The 17,794-nt window shown below is 62.2% G+C and overlaps 1 protein-coding gene across 9 annotated transcripts in view; it reads left to right on the plus strand.

Annotated features, from left to right (window-relative positions):
• Window positions 1-17,794, plus strand: part of LOC127036501 (myosin-10-like) — a 56,924-nt gene that overhangs the window by 22,542 nt on the left and 16,588 nt on the right. For 5 of the 9 annotated variants that reach the window (XM_050927432.1, XM_050927435.1, XM_050927434.1 and 2 more), the window contains 14 exons: window positions 495-668; window positions 1,797-1,911; window positions 5,349-5,417; window positions 6,251-6,444; window positions 8,228-8,349; window positions 9,417-9,486; window positions 11,550-11,710; window positions 11,994-12,102; window positions 13,335-13,466; window positions 14,152-14,358; window positions 15,003-15,140; window positions 16,519-16,642; window positions 16,837-17,008; window positions 17,401-17,613. In XM_050927432.1, coding sequence (XP_050783389.1) covers window positions 495-668; window positions 1,797-1,911; window positions 5,349-5,417; window positions 6,251-6,444; window positions 8,228-8,349; window positions 9,417-9,486; window positions 11,550-11,710; window positions 11,994-12,102; window positions 13,335-13,466; window positions 14,152-14,358; window positions 15,003-15,140; window positions 16,519-16,642; window positions 16,837-17,008; window positions 17,401-17,613 — 2,000 coding nt within the window. The remainder of the gene's footprint in view (window positions 1-494; window positions 669-1,796; window positions 1,912-5,348; window positions 5,418-6,250; window positions 6,445-8,227; window positions 8,350-9,416; window positions 9,487-11,549; window positions 11,711-11,993; window positions 12,103-13,334; window positions 13,467-14,151; window positions 14,359-15,002; window positions 15,141-16,518; window positions 16,643-16,836; window positions 17,009-17,400; window positions 17,614-17,794) is intronic. The other 4 variants (XM_050927437.1, XM_050927439.1, XM_050927438.1 and 1 more) reach the window with 1 other exon arrangement.

The following is a 17,794-nucleotide window of genomic DNA, read 5'->3' on the forward strand; positions in this document are numbered from 1 at the left end:
GCAGGGGGGAGCTCAGTAGGGGTCACTGGGTCTTGGGGCAGGGTGTCCAGGCAGGGGGTGAAGTGCTGTGTGTGGTGGGGGGCTGGGCAGGTGGCTCTGTGCCATGGGGCAGGGGGCAGGGCAGGGGGGAGCTCAGTAGGGGTCACTGTGTCTCAGGGCGGAGTGTCCGGGCAGGGGGGGAAGTGCTGTGTGTGGTGGGGGGCTGGGCAGGTGGCTCTGTGCCATGGGGCAGGGGGCAGGGCAGGGTGTGGGGGCAAGGCAGGGGGGAGCTCAGTAGGGGTCACTGGGTCTTGGGGTGGGGTGTCCGGGCAGGGGAGGAAGTGCTGTGTGTGGTGGGGGGCTGGGCAGGTGGCTCTGTGCCATGGGGCAGGGTGGGGCAGGGGGCACCGTGCTGCTGGGGGGCTGGGCAGGTGGCTCTGTGCCACGGGGCAGGGGGCAGGGGAGGGGACCCCTTGCGCAGGGGTTCAGTGGGGTGACGCCCCCCCCCCTGCCAGGTGAACCCCCCGGGGGTGCTGGCCCTGCTGGACGAGGAGTGCTGGTTCCCCAAAGCCACCGACAAGAGCTTTGTGGAGAAGCTGATCCAGGAGCAGGGGGGGCACCCCAAGTTCCAGAAACCCCGGCAGCTGCGCGACAAGGCCGACTTCTGCATCCTCCACTACGCCGGCAAGGTGTGTGTGTGTGTGTGTGTTTGTCCCCCTGCTCAGGGACCTAGGCCTCTGTGTGTGTGTGTGTGTGTGTGTGTGTGTTTGTCTCCCTGCTCGGGGACCTGGGCCTCTGTGTGTGTGTGTGTGTGTGTGTGTGTGTGTTTGTCCCTGCTCAGGGGCCCGGGCCTGTGTGTGTGTGTGTGTGTGTGTCCCTGCTCGGGGGTCCGGGCCTGTGTGTGTGTGTTTGTGTGTGTGTGTGTGTGTCTGTCTGTCTCCCTGCTCGGGGACCTAGGCCTCTGTGTGTGTGAGTGTGTGTGTGTGTGTGTGTGCGCGTGTGTGTGTCTGTCTCCCTGCTCGGGGACCTGGGCCTCTGTGTGTGTGTGTGTGAGTGTGTGTGTGTGTGTGTGTCCCTGCTGAGGGGGAGAGGGGTGTGTGTGTGTGTATGTGTGTGTGTGTCCCTGCTGAGGGGGAGAGGGGTGTGTGTGTGTGTGTGTGTGTGTGTGTGTGTGTGTGTCCCCCTGCTCAGGGGCCCGGGCCTGTGTGTGTGTGTGTGTGTCCCTGCTCAGGGGCCCAGGTGTGTGTGTGTGTGTGTGTGTGTCCCTGCTGAGGGGGAGAGGGGTGTGTGTGTGTGTGTGTGTGTGTGTGTGTGTGTGTGTGTGTGTGTGTGTTGCCCTCTAGTGGACAGTCCCTTTAGGACAGTGGCAGACCTAGTTTTCCCATAATAGCCCAATTCACTCAGATGGCCCCGGCTAGCTCAGCGTTATGCTGCCCACTCCCCTCCCAGAGCCGGGGAGAGAACCCAGGCGTCCTGGCTCCCAGCTCCCCTTCCCCCACTCTAAGCACCAGACCCTTCTCCCTGCCCAAGGCCGGGGAGAGAACCCAGGCGTCCTGGCTCCCAGCTCCCCTTCCCCCACTCTAAGCACCAGACCCTTCTCCCTGCCCAAGGCCGGGGAGAGAACCCAGGCGTCCTGGCTCCCATTCGCTGCGTCGTCCTGCTCACTTTACTGCCCCAGTCCTGTGACACCCCCCACCCCCGCTGTGGTTTTAAACCCTCCAGTTTGTCAAGTGGCAGGGAGTCCCACAAGCCCCAGCTTGTGTCGGGCTGTGGGGCTGGGGTGCCCCCCAGCCCTCTGACCCATGCGCCCCCCCCAGGTGGATTACAAGGCGGACGAGTGGCTGATGAAGAACATGGACCCGCTGAATGACAACGTGGCCACCCTGCTGCACCAGAGCACAGAGCGCTTCACCGCCGAGCTCTGGAAGGACGGTAGGGTGGGGGGGCAGTGCCGGGCCGGGGGGGGTTGGAGGGGGAACACCCTCACTCTCCCCACAGAGCCAGTGTCTGCTCCCTTCATCTACTGCCTCAGATGGCGCAGCTCCCTGCACCCCCCAGGTCCCCCACGGGCGCCCCCGGCGCAGCACCTCTGTGCATCCTCCAGGTCCCCACAGACCGCCCCAGCTACTGCCCCCCATTGCCTCCACAGACCCCCCCCCGGCACAGCACCTCTGTGAACCCCCTGTCCTCCCCAGCCATTGGCCCTTGTGCCCCCCCAACAGCCCCAGCCACTGCCCCCACTGCCCCTCACAGATCCACCCCCGGCCCCCTCCCAGCCATTGGCCCTTGTGCCCCCCCGACAGCCCCAGCCACTGCCCCCACTGCCCCTCACAGATCCACCCCCGGCCCCCTCCCAGCCATTGGCCCTTGTGCCCCCCCGACAGCCCCAGCCACTGCCCCTCACAGACCCCCCCCCGGCACAGCATCTCTGTGCACCCCCCGATCCCCGCCAGCCATTGGCCCTTGTGCCCCCCCAACAGACCCAGCCACTGCCCCTCACAGACCCTCACCCCCTCACAGCACCTCTGTGCACCCCCGGCCCCCCAAAGGCCTCCCCCCCAGACACAGCACTTCTGTGCACCTCCTGGTCCCCCCCACAGACAGCCCCAGCCACTGGCCCTTTGTGCCCCCCACAACAGCTACCATCCACTGGCCCTCACCTGTCCCCCCACACTCACTCCCCAGGAATCAGGTGACTCAAAGCAAAGCTCACTATAAATAACTGGGGGGGCAGGGGGGTCACTAGCAACCCCTGCCACTGACCCCCTCTGTGACCTCTTGTTGAGAATTTGAAAGTAGAAGGAAGCTTGGGTGAAAGTGATCATGAAATCATAGAGTTTGCAATTCTAAGGAAGGGTAGAAGGGAGTACAGCAGAATAGAGACAATGGATTTCAGGAAGGCAGATTTTGGTAAGCTCAGAGAGCTGATAGGTAAGGTCCCATGGGAATCAAGACTGAGGGGAAAAACAACTGAGGAGAGTTGGCAGTTTTTCAAAGGGACGCTATTAAGGGCCCAAAAGCAAGCTATTCCGATGGGTAGGAAAGATAGAAAATGTGGCAAAAGACCACCTTGGCTTAACCACGAGATCTTGCATGACCTACAAAATAAAAAGGAGTCATATAAAAAATGGAAACTAGGTCAGATCACAAAGGATGAATATAGGCAAACAACACAGGAATGCAGGAGCAAGATTAGAAAGGCAAAGGCACAAAATGAGCTCAAACTAGCTATGGGAATAAAGGGAAACAAGAAGACTTTTTATCAATACATTAGAAGCAAGAGGAAGACCAAGGACAGGGTAGGCCCACTGCTCAGTGAGGAGGGGGAAACAGTAACGGGAGACTTGGAAATGGCAGAGATGCTTAATGACTTCTTTGTTTCGGTCTTCACTGAGAAGTCTGAAGGAATGTCTAACATAGTGAATGCTTACAGGAGGAGGAAGAGGGTAGGTTTAGAAGATAAAATAAAAAAGAGCAAGTAAAAAATCACTTAGAAAAGTTAGATGCCTGCAAGTCACCAGGGCCTGATGAAATGCATCCTAGTATACTCAAGGAGTTAATAGAGGAGGTATCTGAGCCTCTAGCTATTATCTTTGGGAAATCGTGGGAGACGGGGGAGATTCCAGAAGACTGGAAGGGGGCAAATATAGTGCCCATCTATAAAAAGGGAAATAAAAACAACCCAGGAAACTACAGACCAGTTAGTTTAACTTCTGTGCCAGGGAAGATAATGGAGCAGGTAATTAAAGAAATCATCTGCAAAACACTTGGAAGGTGGTAAGGTGATAGGGAATAGCCAGCATGGATTTGTAAAGAACAAATCGTGTCAAACTAATCTGATAGCATTCTTTGATAGGATAACGAGCCTTGTGGATAAGGGAGAAGCGGTGGATGTGATATACCTAGACTTTAGTAAGGCATTTGATACGGTCTCGCATGATATTCTTATAGATAAACTAGGAAAGTACAATTTAGATGGGGCTACTATAAGGTGAGTGCATAACTGGCTGGATAACCGTACTCAGAGAGTAGTTATTAATGGCTCCCAATCCTGCTGGAAAGGTATAACAAGTGGGGTTCCGCAGGGTTCTGTTTTGGGACCGGCTCTGTTCAATATCTTCATCAACGATTTAGATGTTGGCATAGAAAGTACGCTTATTAAGTTTGCGGACGATACCAAACTGGGAGGGATTGCAACTGCTTTGGAGGACAGGGTCAGAATTCAAAATGATCTGGACAAATTGGAGAAACGGTCTGAGGTAAACAGGATGAAGTTCAATAAAGATAAATGCAAAGTGCTCCACTTAGGAAGGAACAATCAGTTTCACACATATAGAATGGGAAGAGACTGTCTAGGAAGGAGTATGGCAGAAAGAGATCTAGGGGTCATAGTGGACCACAAGCTTAATATGAGTCAACAGTGTGATACTGTTGCAAAAAAAGCAAATGTGATTCTGGGATGCATTAACAGGTGTGTTGAAAACAAGACACGAGAAGTCATTCTTCCACTCTACTCTGCACTGATTAGGCCTCAACTGGAGTATTGTGTCCAGTTCTAGGCACCGCATTTCAAGAAAGATGTGGAGAAATTGGAGAGGGTCCAGAGAAGAGCAACAAGAATGATTAAAGGTCTTGAGAACATGACCTATGAAGGAAGGCTGAAGGAATTGGGTTTGTTTAGTTTGGAAAAGAGAAGATTGAGAGGGGACATGATAGCAGTTTTCAGGTATCTAAAAGGGTGTCATCAGGAGGAGGGAGAAAACTTGTTCACCTTAGCCTCCAATGATAGAACAAGAAGCAATGGGCTTAAACTGCAGCAAGGGAGATTTAGGTTGGACATTAGGAAAAAGTTCCTCACTGTCAGGGTAGTTAAACACTGGAATAGATTGCCTAGGGAAGTTGTGGAATCTCCATCTCTGGAGATATTTAAGAGTAGGTTAGATAAATGTCTATTAGGGATGGTCTAGACAGTATTTGGTCCTGCCATGAGGGCAGGGGACTGGACTCGATGACCTCTCGAGGTCCCTTCCAGTCCTAGAGTCTGAGTCTGTCTGAGTCTCTGTGACCCGCTCCCCCCAGTAACATCCACTAATTCGTAACCTCTCCTCCACCCCCTCAGCATTCTGGCCTCAGGGCCGGGGGGCTGCTGGGATGTCCCCTCCACTTACCCCCCCCCATGATGATTTCTCCCCCTCCATTAACCCTTTTGGTGCTGTAACTAACTGCCTCTCGCTGTTCTGCCGTGTTCTCTGCCCTGCGGGCCTGGCCCCGTCTGTCCTTGATCTCTCTGTCCGTCCGTCTGTCCTTGATCTCTCTGTCTGTCTGTCTGTCTGACCCCCCCCCCCCGCCCCCCGCGTCGGCCTCTCCAGAGATCGGGAACATCCAGAAGGTTTATTTCTTTGACAGCTACGCCGGGGTGTCCCCAGGCCAAGGTGAAAGTACGTCCACGTTCTCCCCCCATCACCCCCCCAGCTCACCCCCCCTCACATTGCCCACCCTGCTCACATCACCCCCCCCAGCCTGAGCTGCCCTCCCCCCGCTAAGATCCCTGCCTCGCTGCAATGGCTAAGCCCCAGGGAGGGGGATCAGGGCCCATCTAGCCAGACCCCCTTTCCCACCAGGCAGCAGCCCCCCAGTTGGCCCTTTGCCAGGTCGGGGGGGGCAGGAGAAGGACCGTTCCTCTGTCACCCCTTGGCTCATCTGTCTGCATCCTCCATCCATTCAGGGCCCTCTGCCCGCTACAGCAGGGGGAGCTCTCGGGCGCTGGCTGGTGGGGGGGGGACTCCTCGCTACCCCAGCCCCACCTCTCCCTTAGGGGGCACTGTGGGGTGTTGGCTGTGGGGGGATTCCCCGCTACCCCAGCCCCACCTCTCCCAACGGGGGGCACTATGGAGTCTGGCTGTTGGGGGGGTCTCCCCACTATCCCAGCTCCACCTCTCCCAGCGGGGGGCGCTGTGGGGCATTGGCTGGGGGGGGTTCCTCACTATCCCAGCCCCACCTCTCCCAGCGGGGGGCACTGTGGGGTCTGGCTGTTGTGGGGTCTCCCCACTATCCCAGCCCCACCTCTCCCAGCAGGGGGCACTGTGGGGTCTGGCTGTTGTGGGGTCTCCCCACTATCCCAGCCCCACCTCTCCCAGAAGGGGGCACTGTGGGGTCTGGCTGTTGTGGGGTCTCCCCACTATCCCAGCCCCACCTCTCCCAACAGGGGGTGCTGTGGGGCACTGATTGGGAGGGGGGGTGTTCCCGGCTGACCCCGCCCCCTCACCCGCAGTGGACCGGATCGTGGGCCTGGACCAGGTGAGCGGCATGGGGGACGTGGCTTTCGGGGCCTCCTACAAGACCAAGAAGGGAATGTTCCGCACCGTGGGCCAGCTCTACAAGGAGTCGCTGGCCAAGCTCATGGCCACCCTGCGCAACACCAACCCCAACTTCGTGCGCTGCATCATCCCCAACCACGAGAAGCGGGTGAGCTGTCAGGCCCTGGTGCCAGCCGGCCGTGTGAGGGGGCACAAGGGGAAGGGCCAGTTGCCCCCCCAGGCACGTGGCACTTGTGGGGAAGCGGGAATGGCAGTGGGAGCTGCATCAGGCAAGCGGGGGCAGGGGATCTGCTGTGCAAGAGCAAGGGGGAGTGTGCAAAGCTCGTGAGCGGCATTGTTCGTGCAGGGGAGTGGGAATGGCTGTGCAACAGTGAGTGGGAATGCGCACAATTGTGCAAGGGACATTGTGCATGTGGGGAAATGTGACCAGCTGTGTGACAGTGTGCAAAACCGTGCAAGAGCAGTCAGTGTGTGGGGACGTGTGAACTGAGTGAGAGTGTGGCCTGTGTGTGTGCAAAGCTGGGTGAACACCATTGTCCCGGCAGGTGAGACTGAATGGCCGTGTGAGCACAAAATTGTGCAAGTGTCATAGTGTGTGTGGGGAAATGTGAACCACTCTGCAAGAGCGAATGTGAGTGTGCACATGTGGCATCGTTCATAGAGGGCAGTGTGACCTGCCATGGAAGAGTAAGTGTGTGTGTGCAAAACAGTGTGTCATTGTGCACGCAGGGGCATGTGAATGGCCGTGCGGGTGTGAGTGTGAAAAACGTGAGTACAAATTTCATGCACGGAGTGTGACTGGCTGTGTGAGAGTGAGTGTGAGCACAAAATCATGCAGTCGCCATTGTGCCTGTGAGGAAACGTGAACTGTGGTGAGAGCGCTACTGTGTGTGTTGTTGCATTGTTCATGTGCGGCAGTACAAACTAGTGTGCAAGACTGGGTGTGAGTGTGCAAAACCATTCAAGCACTGTCAGCATGTGGAGAATTGTGAACCATCATGTGAGAGCAAGTGTGCAAAACTGGCTGAGCTCTAGTGTCCCTGCGAGGGAGGCTGAATGGCTGTGCAAGAGGAAGAGTGCATGCACAATTGTGCAAGTGCCATTGTGTGTGCAGGGAAATGTGAACCTCTGTGACATCGTCCTTGCTGGGCAGTGTGACTTGCCATGCAAGAGCAAGTGTGAGTGTGCAAAGCTTTGTGAACACCGTCAGCGTAAGCAGAAGTGTGAACAGCCAGGTGAGAATAAGTGTGCAAAACAGTGCAAGCACCATTGCTCATACATGGAATTGTGAACAGCTGTGCAAAAGCAATTGAGCGTGCAAAAATGGTGCAAGCGCTTTCAATATGGGGAGAAGTGTGAACTGCTGTGAGATGTAAAGTGTGAGTGCAAAACTGTGCAAGCACCATCAGCCTCCGAGGAAGTGTGTGTTGCGGTGAGAGCGAGTGAGTGTGCACACATATGAAGGTGTTTGTGCCCTTGCTGGGTGTGCACCACCCCCCATTTATCCTCACATGCACACACACATACACACACACGAGTGAAGGAGCATGTGTCCCCGTGAGAGCCGGTGTCAGCTGTTGTGCACAAGGGAGGGCGTGCGAGGGAGAGCTGGCGAAGGGGCTTCTGCAGGGCTGGAACCAGTGTGCGGTGGGTGTGTGTGGAAGTGTGAAGAGACAAGGACCAGCGAGCGTGAGCATTGCTGAGGGCTCATGGTGCCAGCCTGGGGTGGGCATGCAAGCGAGCATGCCTCGGGCAGGCGGGTAGCTGCCGTGGCTGGTGTGCACGGCTGCAGCCTGCGTTGGCGCGGTGCCCCTGGGCGGCGGAGGGGCAGTGTGTAGGTGCGAGGGGCTGGGAGCTGTGGTGTGCCAGCCCTGGTGCACTGCATGAGTGCCCCCCCACCCTTCGCTGGGCTCTGACGTTCCCTCCTGCAGGCCGGGAAGCTGGAGCCCCACCTGGTGCTGGACCAGCTGCGCTGCAACGGGGTGCTGGAGGGCATCCGCATCTGCCGCCAGGGCTTCCCCAACCGCATCATCTTTCAGGAGTTCCGCCAGAGGTACCCCCCGGGCCCGTCCACCCCGGGATCCCGCCCCCCCCACCTCCCCTGGGCCCATGTACCCTGGGATCCTGCCCCGCCCATCTACCCCGGTATCCCGCCTCCCCCGGGCCCATCCACCCTGGGATCCTGCCTCCCCCGGGCCCATCCACCCCGGGATCCCGCCTCCCCCGGGCCCATCTACCCCGGGATCCCGCCTCCCCCGGGCCCATCCACCCCGGGATCCCGCCTCCCCTGGGCCCATCTACCCCGGTATCCCGCCTCCCCCATCCACCCTGGGCCCATCTACCCTGGTATCCCGCCTCCCCCATCCACCCCGGGCCCGTCCACCCCGGGATCCCGCCTCCCCCGGGCCCGTCCACCCCGGGATCCCGCCTCCCCCGGGCCCGTCCACTCCGGGATCCCGCCTCCCCCGGGCCCGTCCACCCCGGGATCCCGCCTCCCCCGGGCCCGTCCACTCCGGGATCCCGCCTCCCCCCGGGCCCGTCCACTCCGGGATCCCGCCTCCCCCGGGCCCGTCCACCCCGGGATCCCGCCTCCCCCGGGCCCATCTACCCCGGGATCCCGCCTCCCCCGGGCCCATCTACCCCGGGATCCCGCCTCCCCCGGGCCCATCCACCCTGGGATCCCGCCTCCCCCGGGCCCATCCACCCTGGGATCCCACCTCCCCCGGGCCCATCTACCCTGGGATCCTGCCTCCCCCATCCACCCCGGGCCCATCTACCCTGGTATCCCGCCTCCCCTAGGCCCATCCACCCCGGGATCCTGCCTCCCCCATCCACCCCGGGCCCATCTACCCTGGTATCCCGCCTCCCGCATCCACCCTGGGCCCATCTACCCTGGTATCCTGCCTCCCCTGGGCCCATCTACCCTGGTATCCCGCCCCCCCCCCATCCACCCTGGGCCCATCTACCCTGGTATCCCGCCTCCCCCATCCATCCTGGGCCCGTCTACCCCAGTATCCTGCCTCCCCTGGGCCCATCTACTCTGGTATCCCGCCAGTGGCTGCTCTGGACGGGTGGGGGGGAGGGTGACCTCTGACCCGTGTTCTCCCCTCCCCCCTGCAGGTACGAGATCCTGACCTCCAACGCCATCCCCAAGGGCTTCATGGACGGGAAACAGGCCTGCGAGCGCATGGTACGGGGGGGGGGGGGGGGGGGGGCTGTCTGGGGGAGGGGCTCTGGGAGCCAGACCCCGCCCACCCCGGGAGAAACCCACACCCAGGCTGGGGTCAGCAGTTGGACTGGGACCTCCAACCTCGAGTCTCCTGCCCCCAGCACCTGCTCCGGGGGGTCCCTCGCCCCACCCCCCTCATTGCTACCGTCCCCCGCTCCCGAGCCGTCCCCCTCCCACCTCCCCAGCCATCTCCCCACCCATCCGTCCTCCCATCCCCCACCCACCTCCCCAGCCATCCCCCTACCCCTCCCTCCTTCCCATCCCTCCTCCCAGCCCCCATCCACCTCCTCCTCCCATCCTCCCCCTCCCCTATCCACCTCCCCATTCCCCCTCCCCAGCCATCCCCTTATCCCCCTCCCCCCACCCATCCCTCCTCCCCAGCCATCCCCCCCACCCATCCGTCCTCCCATCCCCCACCCACCTCCCCAGCCATCCCCCTACCCCTCCCTCCTTCCATCCCTCCTCCCAGCCCCCATCCACCTCCCCTCCCCCCACCCATCCCTCCTCCCATCCTCCCCCTCCCCTATCCACCTCCCCATTCCCCCTCCCCACCCATCCCTCCTCCCCAGCCATCCCCCCACCCATCCGTCCTCCCATCCCCCACCCACCTCCCCAGCCATCCCCCTACCCCTCCCTCCTTCCCATCCCTCCTCCCAGCCCCCATCCACCTCCCCCTCCACCCACCCATCCCTCCTCCCATCCCTCCCCCTCCCCTATCCACCTCCCCATTCCCCCTCCCCAGCCATTCCCTTATCCCCCTCCCCCCCACCATCCCTCCTCCCCAGCCATCCCCCCACCCATCCGTCCTCCCATCCCCCACCCACCTCCCCAGCCATCCCCCTACCCCTCCCCCTCCCCCCACCCATCCCTCCTCCCATCCTCCCCCTCCCCTATCCACCTCCCCATTCCCCCTCCCCAGCCATTCCCTTATCCCCCTCCCCCCACCATCCCTCCTCCCCAGCCATCTCCCCACCCATCCGTCCTCCCATCCCCCACCCACCTCCCCAGCCATCCCCCTACCCCTCCCTCCTTCCCATCCCTCCTCCCAGCCCCCATCCACCTCCCCCTCCCCCCACCCATCCCTCCTCCCATCCTCCCCCTCCCCTATCCACCTCCCCATTCCCCCTCCCCAGCCATTCCCTTATCCCCCTCCCCCCACCATCCCTCCTCCCCAGCCATCCCCCCACCCATCCATCCGCCCACCCCCCTCCCCTCACCTTCCAGCCACCCCCAATCCACCAACCAGGCATCCCCCTACCCATCCCCCTCATCGCCATCCCCACAGCCACCTCCCCATCCCCCAGCCATCCCCTCTCCCCTCCGCTCCCCACACCTCCCAGCCATCCCCTCACCCATCCCTCCTCCCACTCCCCCAGCCATCCTCCCACCCCTCCCCATCCTCCCATCCCCCAGCCATCCCCTCTCCCCTCCGCTCCCCACACCTCCCAGCCATCCCCCCACCCATCCCTCCTCCCACTCCCCCAGCCATCCTCCCACCCCTCCCCATCCTCCCATCCCCCAGCCATCCCCTCTCCCCTCTGCTCCCCACACCTTCCAGCCATCCCCTCTCCCCTCCGCTCCCCACACCTCCCAGCCATCCCCCCACCCATCCCTCCTCCCACTCCCCCAGCCATCCCCCCTCCCCCCACCCGTCCCTCTTCCCACTCCCCCATCCCCCTCATCGCCATCCCCACAGCCACCTCCCCATCCCCTCTCCCTGGCCATCCTCCCACCCCTCCCCATCCTCCCATCCCCCAGCCATCCCCTACCCATCCCCCCATCCAGCCGTCCCCCCTCGGACCCCCTGAACACCCCAGCCCCATCACACCCACCCCCTCAGCCACCTCCCCATCCCTTCCTCCCTATCCCCCTCCACCCCATCTACACTTCCATAGCTCCATCCCCTTCGTCCCCCCCAAACCTCCATCCCACCCTGAGGACTTTGCCCTTCTGGGCGGAGGCTGCATGGGGAGGACCCTGGCTCCCCCTCCCCTGCTCACCCCTGCTCTCTCTCCCTGCCCTAGATCAAGGCCCTGGAGCTTGACGCCAACTTGTACCGAATTGGCCAGAGCAAGATTTTCTTCCGGGCGGGGGTGCTGGCCCACCTGGAGGAGGAGCGGGACCTCAAGATCACCGACATCATCGTCTCCTTCCAGGCCGCCGCGCGCGGGTACCTGGCCCGCAAGTGAGTGCTGGGGGGAGCGCGGGGCCAGGGCAATACCCACCACTGGGACCGAACAGGGGTCAGGGGGCTGGTGGGTGGGGCCCCACTTCCCAGGGCTGTGAAGCGAAAGGTCCTGGCTCCCAGCTCCCCTGCTCTGACCACTAGCCTCCACTCCCCTTCTGGAGCCGGGGATAGAACCCAGGCATCCTGGCTCCCAGCCCCTCACCCCACTAGCCCCACTCCCCTCCCGGAGCGAGGCGAGAACCCAGGCGTCCGGGCTGACAGGCTGCCCCGCCCCCCGCAGGGCGTTCGTGAAGAAGCAGCAGCAGCTGAGTGCCCTGCGAGTGATGCAGCGGAACTGCGCCGCCTACCTCAAACTGCGCCACTGGCAGTGGTGGCGCCTCTTCACCAAGGTGGGGGCTGGGCGGGGCTGAGAGCTTGGGGGGCGGGAGGGATAATGGGTGTGGGAGAGGCCCGGAGTTTGTATTGGCTGGGGGGGCGCAGGCCCCGGGGAGATGGGGTGGGGATGTGGAGGTGGGGCACAGGCCCCAGGGAGGTGGGGGTGGGGATGTCGGGGTTGGGGGGGTGCAGGCCCTGGGGATGTCGGGGTGGGGTGCAGGCCTAGGGAGGCAGGGGTGTCGGGATGGGGCATAGGCCCCGGGGAGAGGGGGATGGGGATGTCAGGTGGGGGGTGCAGGCCCCAGGGAGGCGGGGGTGTCGGGATGTCGGGGTTCGGGGGGGTGCAGGCCCTGGGGATGTCGGGGTGGGGCACAGGCCTAGGGAGGCAGGGGTGTCGGGATGGGGCATAGGCCCCGGGGAGAGGGGGATGGGGATGTCAGGTGGGGGTGCAGGCCTAGGGAGGCGGGGGTGTCGGGATGGGGCATAGGCCCCGGGGAGAGGGGGCTGGGGATGTCGGGGTTCGGGGGGGTGCAGGCCCTGGGGATGTCAGGTGTGGGGTGCAGGCCCCAGGGAGGCAGGGGTGTCGGGATGGGGCATAGGCCCCGGGGAGAGGGGGCTGGGGATGTCGGGGTTCGGGGGGGTGCAGGCCCTGGGGATGTCAGGTGTGGGGTGCAAGCCCCAGGGAGGCAGGGGTGTCGGGATGGGGCATAGGCCCCAGGGAGAGGGGGATGGGGATGTGGATGTCGGGGTGGGGTGCAGGCCTAGGGAGGCAGGGGTGTCGGGATGGGGCATAGGCCCCGGGGAGAGGGGGATGGGGATGTCAGGTGGGGGTGCAGGCCCCAGGGAGGCGGGGCTGGGGATGTCGGGGTTCGGGGGGGTGCAGGCCCTGGGGAGATGGGGTGGGGATGTGGAGGTGGGGCACAGGCCCCAGGGAGGTGGGGGTGGGGATGTTGGGGTTCGGGGGGGTGCACGCCCTGGGGATGTCGGGGTGGGGTGCAGGCCCTGGGGATGTCGGGGTGGGGTGCAGGCCTAGGGAGGCAGGGGTGTCGGGATGGGGCATAGGCCCCGGGGAGAGGGGGATGGGGATGTCAGGTGGGGGTGCAGGCCCCAGGGAGGCGGGGCTGGGGATGCCGGTGTGAGGGGTCCGGAGCCAGGCTGGGGGTGGGGAGCCGGGATCCAAGGCCGGGGGTCAGGCTGTGTGCGTGGGGGGGTCTGGACTCACCCCCCCATTGACCCCTCCCCGCAGGTGAAGCCGCTGCTGCAGGTGACGCGGCAGGACGAGGTGATGCAGGCCAAGGCCGTGGAGCTGCAGAAAGTGCAGGAGCAACATGTGAAAACCCAGAGCGAGCTCAGGGACCTGGAGAGCAAGTACCAGCAGGTGAGGTGTGGGGGAGTGAGGGACCGGGAAGGGGCCCGACTCCTGCCCCCCACTCCCCTCTGAGAGCCGGGAAGAGAACCCAGGCTCCCCTGCTCTAACCACTGCACCCCACTCCCCTCTGGGACCTGAGGTTAGAACCCAGGAGTCCTGGGTCCCAGCACCCCAGCCCCCCACCCCCCAGGAGCTGGGGATAGAACCCAGGAGTCCTGGTTCCAAGCCTCCCCACCTCGCTCTAAGCACTACCCCCCACTTCCCTCTAGGAGTTGAGAATGGAACCCAGGAGTCCTGCCTCCCAGCCCCCCCAGCCCACTAACCCCCACTCCCCTCCCAGAGCTGGGGAGAGAACCCAGGAGTCCTGGCTCCCAGCCCCCGTGCTCTAAGCAGTAGCTCCCCCTCCTCTCTGGGAGCCAGGCCGAGAACCCAGGAGTCCTGGCTCCCAGCCCCCGTGCTCTAAGCACTAGCTTCCCCTCCTCTCTGGGAGCCGGGGAGAGACCAGGAGTCCTGGCTCCCAGCCCCCGTGCTCTAAGCACTAGCTTCCCCTCCCCGCTGGGAGCTGGGGCAAGAACCCAGGAGTCCTGGCTCCTAGCCCCCATGCTTTAAGCACTAGCTCCCCCTCCCCCCTGGGAGCCGGGGCGAGAACCCAGGAGTCCTGGCTCCCAGCGCACTAGCCCGCCGTACCCTGCAGCTGGCGGAGGAGAAGGCGATCCTGGCGGAGCAGCTGCAGGCGGAGACGGAGCTGTTCGCCGAGGCGGAGGAGCTGCGGGCGCGTCTGGCCACCAAGAAGCAGGAGCTGGAGGAGATCCTGCACGAGCTGGAGGGGCGAGTGGAGGAGGAGGAGGAGCGCTGCCAGCAGCTGCACAACGACAAGAAGAAGATGCAGCAGCATGTTCAGGTACCAGGGGACGAGAGGGGGAGACCTCCTTGTGGTGCCACGGCCCGAGGGGCACAGCCCAGCTGGCACGTCCGGGCCACCCCATGGGGCTCTGCTGGCATCCCACATCTCCCAGAGCCAGGAGAGAACCCAGGAGTCCTGGTTCCCAAGCCCCCCCTGCGCTAACCACTAGGCACCACTTCCCTCCCGGAGCCAGGGATTGAAACCCGGAGTCCTGGCTCCAAATCCCCCCCCCCCCCAACTACTAAACCCAATTTCCCCATCCCAGAGCTTGGAATGGAACCCAGGAGTCCTAGTTCCCAGCCCTCACCCCACTAGGCCCCACTCCCATCCCAGAGCCGGGATCAGGAAGGGGGCCGTCTCCCACCCGTCTTGTGAGGTTGTTCTGCGACTGGCGCCTCTCTGCCTGGGCTGTCTTGGGAGGGAGCTGCCCCGGCTGCCCCTACTGCCAGCCAGCCCCACTCCCTACAGCCCTCCACGGGTGCCCATGCCCCTGAGCTCCGCCGATGGCCAGCCCCGTGCCCCCTGATGCCCACCAGTGCCCACCCCCCTGAGCCGTGCACCCCCCGACCTCTGCCACTGCCCATGTCCTGAGCCCCACCGACGGCCAGCCCCAAGCCCTCTGACATCCCGCGGCCCCCCAGGACCTGGAGGAGCAGCTGGAGGAAGAGGAGGCGGCTCGGCAGAAGCTGCAGCTGGAGAAGGTGACCACGGAGTCCAAGATGAAGAGATTGGAGGAGGATTTGCTCCTGCTGGAGGACCAGAACTCCAAGCTGCACAAGGTGTGTGCCCCGCATGCTGGGGAGGGGAGTCCGGTCCCCGCTGCCCAGTCCACCCTTTGTGCCCGCTCCCTGTGGGGCTCTATGCCCCCTTGCCAGCCCCTGTGGTTGGGTTCTTCATGGGGGTGAGAGGAGATGCTCCCGGGTCTGTGTGTCTTAGCCTCAGTTTGGATCCTGTTCTCACTCTGGATCGGAATGTGGGTTTGAGCCCAAACAGAGATCTGAATTGTGATCCAGATGTGACTCTGGATCTTAACTGGAAGCTGAGTTTTTCGTGACACCTAGAATGGAGTCTGAATCTGGTTCAGATTCTGGCTCTTAATCTCCTGCTGAATTGGAATCCAGATCTGACTCTGGATCTGAATTTTAATCCAAATATTCGCCAATTGTTAATCTGGATCTGAATCTGAATTTTAATCTAAACCTACATTTGAATCCTAATCTAGATTTAAATCCAAATCATATTATTCTGGATCTGGATTTTAATCTCACTTTGAATCTGGATATTAATTTGACTCTGGATCTGAATTTGAATCCAAACGTACACTGAATCTTAATCTGAATTTGGATCTTAATCTCATTCCAAATCTGAATTTTAATTCAAACCTGTATATTAATCTGAATCTAAATTTGAGTCCACATTTTAATGGCCCCCTGAATCTGGCTCTTAATCTCACACTGAATCTGACTCTTGATCTGAATTTGAATCCAAACATACACTGGATCTTAATTTCACTTTAAATCTGGACCTTGATCTGAATCACAGTGCACTCTTGAATCTAGATTTTAGTCTTAATCTGACCCTCAGTTGCAGTTTTCATCCTAATCTGAATTATAGTCCACACTTAAATCTGATTTAAGATCCAGAACAGGGTCTGTATCTGAATTCTAATCTAAATTTGATTTTCTGATCTTGATCTGGCACTGGTTTTGATCCGAATCTGGATCCAGATCTCATGTAGGTGCAAGATGCAAATGCAACTGAATCTGAATCCAAGCCTGGATGAGGATTTTACAAATCCCCATCTGATCGCTAATCTGGATACGAATAGGAATTAGAACCCAAACTCTCAACCGATTCGAAGTCCAGTTCTGAACCCAAATCTGGGATGGTTGAGCTGAACCCGTGATCCAGATCAGGACCTCACCAGCTGGGGTGTGACCCAGAGCTGAAGCCGGCTCTGTGCCGTGATCTAAATCTCCATCAGAATCGGCGTTTCCGTACCCATTCGGATCTGAATCCGGATCCAGCCGCGAAGCGTCCCCCCGAACCCGCCCACGCCCTAGCTGGAGTCCATCCCCCGTTCCTTTCCCAGTGGGGAGGGTTGGTGGGAGCGGGTGGGTCCCCGGCATGGCCTGACCTCCGCCCCGCGTCCCCCAGGAGCGGAAGCTGATGGAGGAGCGCCTGGCGGAGTTCACCTCGCACATGACGGAGGAGGAGGAGAAGGTGAAGAGCCTGTCCAAGCTGCGCAACAAATACGAGGCCGTCCTCGCCGACATGGAAGGTGAGGGGTGGGGGATGGGCCCCTGGGGGACCCTGGCATCCGGGTAGGGGAGGCCCTAGCAGGCCTGGCTGGCACAGGGGATGGGAGAGAGGGGGGGTGCTCACCCCTGGGCGGGCCGAGCGGTGTGTTGGGGGGCAGGGATGGGGAGTGGGGGAAGGGATTCCCCAGGGGCTGACCCCCCCGCCCCCCCGCAGAGCGGCTGAAGAAAGAGGAGCAGGGGCGCCAGGAGCTGGAGAAGCAGCGACGTCGGCTGGACGGGGAGACGAGCGACCTGCAGGAGCAGCTGCTGGAGCTGCAGCAGCAGCTGGAGGAGCTCCGGGCCCAGCTGGCCCGCAAGGAGGCCGAGCTGCAGGCCGCCCTGGCCAGGTGCCCCCCTAGAGCCCCCCCATTCCTCATCCAGGCCCCCCCTAGTTTCCCCCATCCCCTGGCCGAGTCTCCCCAGAGATCTGCTCCCAACTCCTGCCTGGGGCCCCCCAGCCCCCTCCCCTAGGATCCCTGCTGCGTCCTCCCATGGTCAGAGACCCCCGCTCTGCCCCCCCCGCCCAGGATCCCCCTGCCCTGCCCTCTCCACTGGGATCCCCCCTGCGCCGCGCCCCCACCCCACTGGGATCCCCCTGCCAGATACCTGTTGCCTAACCCCCTGCCAGCCCTATAGCCACCGACCCCCTGCTGAGCCCCCCTCCCGGCTGGCTGCCCCCCTGGGAGCTAACCCGCTCACTCCCTTCCCCCCCACGGTGCTGACCCACTCTGCCCCGCAGGCTGGAGGAGGAGTCAGCCCAGAAGAACCAGGCGCTGAAGGCCCTGCGGGAGCTGCAGGCCCAGCTGACGGAGCTGCAGGAGGACGTGGAGACAGAGCGGGCGGCTCGGGCCAAGGCCGAGAAGCAGCGACGGGACCTGGGCGAGGAGCTGGAGGCCCTGAAAACTGAGCTGGAGGATACGCTGGACTCCACCGCCACCCAGCAGGAACTACGGTGCGGTGCCACTTGCGTCCCCGGGCCTGGCTCGCCTCCTCCCAGAGCCAGCCGCATCCCCACACACCTTCCCCAGAGCCGCCTATGTTCCTGGGCCTGGCTCGCCTCCCCCTGGAGCCAGCCGCATCCCCGTGCACCTTCCCCAGAGCCGCCCATGTCCCCGGGCCTGGCTCGCCTCCCC

Source organism: Gopherus flavomarginatus, chromosome 18 (genome assembly GCF_025201925.1).
Source record: "Gopherus flavomarginatus isolate rGopFla2 chromosome 18, rGopFla2.mat.asm, whole genome shotgun sequence".
NCBI classification, from domain to species: Eukaryota; Metazoa; Chordata; order Testudines; family Testudinidae; genus Gopherus; species Gopherus flavomarginatus.